This window comes from Natrix helvetica (genome assembly GCF_964273705.1).
Source record: "Natrix helvetica genome assembly, chromosome: 5".
Classification (NCBI taxonomy): Eukaryota; Metazoa; Chordata; class Lepidosauria; order Squamata; family Natricidae; genus Natrix; species Natrix helvetica.
Window position 1 is genome coordinate 85,709,875 of NC_138551.1, and position 7,423 is coordinate 85,717,297.

A 7,423-nucleotide genomic window follows, 5' to 3' on the forward strand; every position below is an offset into this window, starting at 1 on the left:
ATGGAACAATGGAATAAAGAATGAAAAAGAAAACAACGATACAGCGATATGAGAATAGAAGATGGGTGGGTAGAGAAACAGAGAGCAAGCAGTGAGGTAGGGTTTGCTATCAATCTAACAACCACCTTCAGTATGGAACTCCCCACAGCCAGGTCTTCACTAGGGAAGTCTTAGGGAAGGATAGGAGGGTGGAGGTAGACCTCACTTTGAAGGGTAAGATAGAGATAGATAGATAGATAGATAGATAGATAGATAGATAGATAGATAGATAGATAGATAGATAGATAGATAGATAGAGTTGTGGCCCGCCAGTGGAGCTGGCAGCAGATTCAGACATGAGGAGGTTGGGAAGGATCATGGGCCAGTCCTGGAGTCTGGGGAAGGCTCTGATGAGGGCTCTGTGTCGGAGGCAGAGAGGGGGCCAGGCCCATTTGACAGTTATCAGTTGCCTTTGGAGTCAGACATCAGTAAGGCAGACAAACAGCTGGAGCCTGTTCCTAGTGTGCGCATGCGCAGAGTTGCCAGACGAAGGGAACAGCTAAGGATCAAGGATCGACTTGGGAGTAAGGCCACGGGTGGACGATAAATGGCCCCTCAAATAAAAGGAGCGAAAGGGGAGTGGAGTTTGCAGGAGACAATTAGTTGGCTTAATTGGTTTGTGACTTTGAGGCTCCTTGCTAAGTTTTGAAGATATTGGTCTGGCAGTTCTCCAAGACAGATAAGGTCTGTGACTGTATATTCACCCTTGAAAGACACTGCTGGATGTGAATAAGAGGAATTAAGTAACTTATTAAAAGGCTTTTTTGTCAGGATAAGGAGTCTGCTTCGTGGTTTGTGGAAGCCTAGGTCAGAAGATAGATAGATGATAGATGATAGATAGATAGATAGATAGATAGATAGATAGATAGATAGATAGATAGATAGATAGATAGATAGATAGACAGACAGACAGACAGACAGACGGATGGACGGACGAAGGATCTTCTAGATCCAACAGTTGGGAGTTTTTTGTTCAATGGCAACCAAAATAGGCCCTCTCTGCCAGTATATGCGGGACAAGGAATGTCCTCGAGGGATGAGACACTTCAACAGGCAGCCTTGACCTAAGATATATGAAGCCGATATTCTTCTATACTTCTTCATTCAGTGAAAATTCTCATAGTTTGCTGCGTGGCATCTCCACAGGTTCTCTTTGTAGTCTCCAGACAACCTGAATTCTTTCTCCTACTCTGTCTAGTTCTTGAAAGCCACGCAGGCTTCCGTGATGGATATATTGCAAGATGGCTGACCGCAGTACTGTAACGGGAATGCTAAAGTTGAGGTGAGGATAGGTCACACCAACGCTGTTATCCCTTGTGTTGCTGGCAACAATTCCTGTGAACAGAACACAGAGGACAAAAAGAACGGAATTCAATATCCCGACATACATACAAAGGGGCCAAAATGCAACATTAAAGGAGACGAGATTGAGGAGAGACTTTAGGGAGATTTGCGCTGTTAAAATGAATCATTCAAAAAGCTGAATAATTTGTAGGAGCTAACGTGAGAAATTGTGCTAGAGCAGGGGTGTCAAACACAAGGCCTGCGGGCCACATCCAGCCGGCGATGTGGTTGGATCCAGCCTGCAGGTCCGTCCTGGAAAAACAAAGAGGCTGACCCTCATGGCTTCAGCCCAGTCTACCCAGTGCAAAGAGAAAACATTGGGCCAGCGTGGCTTCGGCCTGGTCTACTCAAGTGTGAAGCAGAAACATGCCAACATTTTGGGGAGTGGCATCAAGCTGCCCATGTCCACTCAGTTGACTTGACCCCCCAAGGTCAACCACAGCCCTGATGCGGCCCACAATGAGTTTGACACACTTGTGCTGGAGGCATCTGGTTGTGTCTGCTGAGAATTGTAGTTCAGTGACGTGTAAAGGACAACAATTTTGCCTTTCTTAAACTCAAAGCTAGAAACTTATTTTCAAGCTGATATCCTCAAGAAGTGAGATCAAGGACAAAGAAAGTGTAATCATTACACACACCGATTTTTCTTTATATTACTGCTCTGGATGTTCCTATTTTGGGTCAACGGTTGAGAGAATTTGGTTGGTTGCAAATCCCCTCTTTATCTATCCACCTTACCTAGAAGTTTCCCACTGTGGATGCCAAAGAGGGCGCCTCCACTTGAGCCACCGTGAACTGCACTGGTTGCCTGGAGCATCACTGGCTTATCTTCTACGGTGATCACAGCCGAGAGGATTCCCGATGTAACAGACGGTCCACAGGCCTGACCGAAGACACCAAAGCTCACAATACTGACATCTTCTCCTGATTGAAAAACACACAAACCAGACCACAGTCATCAAGAACCTTCTCATGATGTTCTGGATGCCACCGCTATATTTTTTGCAGTGTAAAATATACTTTACTCTTTGTCATTCTTTTGGTACATTAACTCAAAATTCATTAAGAAAAAGGCAGATGAAATATACAATATACAACACCACCCAATCCTTGCAAATAATTTGGGATTGTTTTTGGCCTCCCGAGGTTTCAGAAAAGCCTCTGGAGGCTGCGTAGGGTGAAAAACGGCCCCAAAGAGCCAACCGGACGTTCGGGAACGAACTTCCGGTTGGCCCATTGGGCCTGTTTTTCGTTCTCCCCAGCCTGTGGAAGAGACGCCCTCCCCAGCCTGTGGCTTGATGACTGTGGAAGAGATGCACGAAAGTCTTTTGTAACCAACTGATACACTTTCTACAGTATGTAAAGAAGGAAGATTTTATGTGTTGTGTTTGTTTTGAAAATTAAAAATTCTGGAGCCGACTGGAAGTCTGGTTCCCCTACCATAGAGTCTCCTCCTAGTGCGGCATCCTTTTTCCTCTACCTGTCCTAACTGAAAACCTTATCAATTGTGGAGCCGATGGGAGACAGGGAGCCGCAGCAGAGGGATGAAAGTGCCACATGCAGCTCCAGAGCCACCGGTTGCCAACCCCCAGACTAGAAAGACCCTCCCAACTTTCTTATTCCATTATTCTTCTTTACAGCCCTATGTAGACAAAATAACAAAAAAGAGACACCAGCCTGGATGCATTACTCTGCTCTCACCTGGATGAAACGCTGATGCTAGAGGAAGCTCTGGCAATGTGGATAAACCTTCTTCCAACTCTACCAGTGCAATATCATAGGGGGAAGAGTCCTTTGTTGCAAACACTACCTTTCCTTTCACTACAGAATCCCTAGGAGGAAAAGAAAAAAGAAAACAATATTTGAAGGAGACTGAAAGCAAAACACAATTTGCCACTGTTCAGCTGGTCAAAATGAGGATGAGGACAAAATCCAACAGGACGTTTTGCACATAACAGCAGTTGAAGTAAATCAAAATATTTTTAGGTGTGTGCCAGACACTTTCGGTAAGAGAGCGGGATCATGCCTTCCTGGGATGTAAAACGGAGGGGTGTTGAAACCACCAGAACCAAGATTCAAATCCATTTCATTTTTTCTGCGTCTCTTTAGGCCAGAGACCAGTCTCCTTCCACAACTGAACTGGGCTACAGCCAGCCTTTGCAATGTTGCCTGGGAAAAAATTGGGGAGGCTGTAATTCCAGTCTAAGAATGAGATTATGTGTTGTGGTCTGCCAGCAACTTAAATTCAAACGTAACTACCAAGAATTTTAGTCTGGAATGGATTTTCACCTTCATGTGTCTGTTTTCTTTTCTATGGGTAGAGCTCTCTGAATTTATGATTCAATGTATAAAATGGGAACTGCACTATATTAGCAATAGCAATGGCACTTAGACTTATATACCGCTTCACAGTGCTTTTACAGCCCTCTTTAAGCGGTTTACAGAATCAGCCTATTTGCCCCCAACAATTTGGGTCCTCATTTTACTCACCTCGGAAGGATGGAAGGCTGAGTCAACCTTGAGCCTGGTGAGATTTAAACTGCCAAATTGCAGGCAGCCGGCAGTCAACAGAAATAGCCTGCAGTACTGCATTCTAACCACAGCGCCACTACGGCTCAAGTTATCAGTTCTTCTAAAACAGCCTCCTCCAACCTGACTCCCTTTGGATATGGTGGAATCCAAAGCCACCGTAATTGCACTCCAATTGCTGCTTCTGCAAGAATTTGCATTTGACCACAATCCAAAATTTAACTGAGAATAGAACATACAGTTCTTGCACAGTTTAGCACAAAAGGAATAATCGACATAACTCGAATTCTCCATCCATCCATCGATCCCCAGTACAGTGCAATGATTAAATTGCTGGACTAAGAACAGGAAGACAGGATTCTAGCCCTACCTTAAGAAAAGAAGTCAGCTGAGTTACTATAAGCCAATTATTCTCCCTTGTTTGGGAAGTTGAAAAACATCCACCACCATGCAATGGATTGGCATGGCAAATCTAGGTAGTCCTGAGCTTAATAACCATTCGTTTAAAATTCAGACTCAGAATCAGGGGTGAGCTGCTACAGGTTTACCTGGGTTCGGGAGAGCCTGCAGCTAATGTTATGGCCAGTTCGGAGAGCCTCCAAATCCCACACCTGGCTGGCCCTGATAATTATGCACCCTGCAGTGCTGTGGGTTACCATAGTCACCTGTTGTTCTGCTATTATCAAGCCTGTCCATCTGGCAAGGACATCTTAGGAAGCCCTGTGAAGAGACTTTCTTCTCTCTGAAGTGGCAGGGTAACAATAGTCTCTGTGGAGGGACCTCTAGTTTGGAATTTCTTACCTGCAAAGGTCCATAAAGTTCCATTTCTCTTCACTTTAAGAAACTTTTTTTAAAAGAAAAAATAAAAACATTTTTAGAAACTCTTTAAAGTTTTATTTCATTGGTCCTTCAAAGCTTGGTAAATTTTTATTGGTGTCTGTGTATGGAGAGGGTTGATTTATTATTACTGTTCTTTTTATCATTTTAATTTATTATTCTCTTCTTGTGTTTACATTCTTAGAACCTACCCAGAATCTTTAAAGTTGCTCTTAGGTAAAGGTTCCCCTTGCACATCTGTGCTAGTTGTTCCCGAGTCTAGGGGGTGTGTGTGCTCATCTCTGTTACAAAGCCGAAGAGCCAGCGTTGTCCGAAGACGTTCTCCATCGTCATATGGCATGACTAAACGCCAAAGGCGCATGGAACGCTGTTACCTTCCCACCAAAGGTGGTTCCTATTTTTCTACTTGCATTTTTACATGCTTTCGAACTGCTAGGTTAGCAGAAGCTGGGACAAGTAACAGGAACTCACTCCATTACGCGGCACTAGGGAATCGAACCGCCGACCTTTCTGATCAAGAAGCCCAGCATCTTAGCCACTCAGCCACCGCGCCCCAAAGTTGCTCTTAGATTCGCATACATCTGTAAAGTTGGAAAACACTCTTTGCCTCTGCCTCTCTGTCTGTCTGAGTGTCTCTCTCTGTCTTTTTCTCTCTATGTCTCTCTCTGTCTGTCTCTCTGTCTTTGTCTGTCTGTCTGTCTGTCTCTGTCTGTCTTTCTCACTCTCTGTCACTCTGTCTGTCTCTGTGTGTGTGTGTCTCTGTCTGTCTGTCTCTCTCTCTATGTCTCTCTGTCTCTCTCTCTGTCTCTCGATATACGTATTTATACACATACATTTATATATACACACACACATACACACATACATATATATAAACTGCTGGGGAGGCTGAAACTTCCTCAGTCTGGGAATGAGACCGTGTATGCTCACAACCTCAAGACTGCCACACCTACTCTCTCCTAAACTTCACCCACGCTGCTCAGATGTGCATGTTCAGGTTGCATTAGAGACACCCAGGAGAACAAAGAAACACCTAAACAATTATTAATATTCAGACTCACCTTTTAGGATCAGTTAGAAACCTGATACGGACACTTGATGCTCCACTGACCACATGTCGACAGGTTAACATCAGCCTTGAATTCATCATCACCCCGGACCCCCAGGTCGGTCCACATTCTACCAGAACCACAGCATCCAACAGGTGCCTGTCCAGTCCATTTCTGAGCGCCATCATAGCATGTGACCTGGTCACAAGTTCTGCGGGGAGCAACCAGGGCTTTGGGAAACCCCGAGACCCTGAAAGGACCCCCACCACACTCTCCAGAATGGAGTCAACGGCACAAACCAGAGTCAAGCCAACCCACTCGGTGGATTTCCAGCAAAGCGGAGCCACGATGATCCCGACCAGATGAAGACCCATTCCTGACGTGACGAAGACACCGCCACCTTCGGTGCCAGGTAAGCAACGGGCGTCAGTCAAGAGGAGGGCATTGTTTGCTCCTGCCAGGTTGCTGACGATCCCTTTACTAAGGGTATTCATGAAGATCTCCGGGCACAAGGAGCCAAAAGGAGAGCCACAGGTGAAGACGGTGTCCCCCTTCCTCAGGGATCCGGCTGGGACGCAGCTCACCCAACTCGCCCCGTGGGAATCCGGCTCCAGGATCCTCAGCAGGGCAAACCAATGCAGGCAAGGCAAGTCCTCCTCCAAAGTGTTGACTTCTTGCTCAAAGTCATTCCCACCAAAATGCCACCGATCCGAGGTGCTGAAGATTTGGGAGAAGGCCTCCTGGAACTGCGGGCAGGCGGCTACCATCAGCAGCTCAGCCTCGCAGTGCCTCCAACCGTGGGGCGATCGACCCCGATTCGAAAGTGGATTAAACCTCAGCACGGGGTTATTTCCCCCCAGGTCTCCAGCCAGGCGATCCCGGTTGGCTTTGCTGCTGTTGTCCCCACCTGCCTTAAGAACCTGGATCTGGAGGCCCGCTAAGAAGCGATCGGAGAGCAGGACTTTCCCCTGTGACCAATCGGGGTGCTCGGATTCCAGAAGGAAAGGGGCAAAGAGGATCCCGGGGCAAAGGACGACGCCCGGGAGATCTCGGCTCAAGAGGACGCCGCTGCCGCTGCAACACCCGCGGGTGACCCGGGAGTGAGACACCGAGATCACGCAGCCAGCCCGGGCTGCTGTCGATCCTAAAGTTTCGGACATAGGGGAAAAAATAAAAGTCGAGATCCCCTCGCCAGCGGATCTCTCGACTTGATCGCCCGGGAGAATCCCAATCCTGCAAAAACGCTGGGGGAGTTTAACGCCAAGGAAGGGCGTCGCTTCCAGGGTCGCCCCTGCAGTGCTGCATTGATCCTTCCTCGCCCCTTTCCGAGAAACGGGGAGGTCGGAGCTCTCTCCCGCCTGGCGGAGCGCCACTGCAAAGCCCCACCAAATCGCGGGACGCGCCGGACTAGCCGAGGAGAGGAAGAAGCGTCGGGCAAAGCCGGAATAAGCAGAGAGAGAGAAACAGACAGCTAAACTCGCTCCCATTGGCCGATCCGTCAATTGCAGCGCTACGATTGGTGGAGGAGACTCGGGCAAGGAATGTCCTCTCCCATTGGCTGTTTTTTAGACCTTTGGTTTGGGAATCTGATTACTAAACTCGGGACTCTCGCCTTGAAGAGAATA

General features: G+C 47.2%; 1 protein-coding gene across 1 annotated transcript; it reads right to left on the minus strand.

Annotated features, from left to right (window-relative positions):
- Nucleotides 1-291: 291 nt before the first annotated feature.
- Nucleotides 292-7,203, minus strand: TYSND1 (trypsin like peroxisomal matrix peptidase 1). The gene is made up of 4 exons (XM_081955834.1): nt 5,811-7,203; nt 3,085-3,215; nt 2,122-2,307; nt 292-1,374 (listed from the first exon to the last, which is right to left on the minus strand). The coding sequence occupies exons 1-4, from the start codon at nt 6,956-6,958 to the stop codon at nt 1,157-1,159; spliced, it is 1,683 nt and encodes a 560-aa protein (XP_081811960.1). The 5' UTR covers nt 6,959-7,203; the 3' UTR covers nt 292-1,156.
- Nucleotides 7,204-7,423: the final 220 nt, after the last annotated feature.

Excerpts from the sequence above, each read along its gene's own strand:
- TYSND1 (XM_081955834.1), bottom strand. The coding sequence starts at position 6,958 with ATGTCCGAAACTTTAGGATCGACAGCAGCCCGGGCTGGCTGCGTGATC. Across the intron at positions 3,216-5,810 it reads TTTCTAACTGATCCTAAAAG|GGATTCTGTAGTGAAAGGAA; the intron begins GTGAGTCTGAAT and ends TTTTCCTCCTAG. Across the intron at positions 1,375-2,121 it reads CCACAGTGGGAAACTTCTAG|GAATTGTTGCCAGCAACACA; the intron begins GTAAGGTGGATA and ends TTCTGTTCACAG.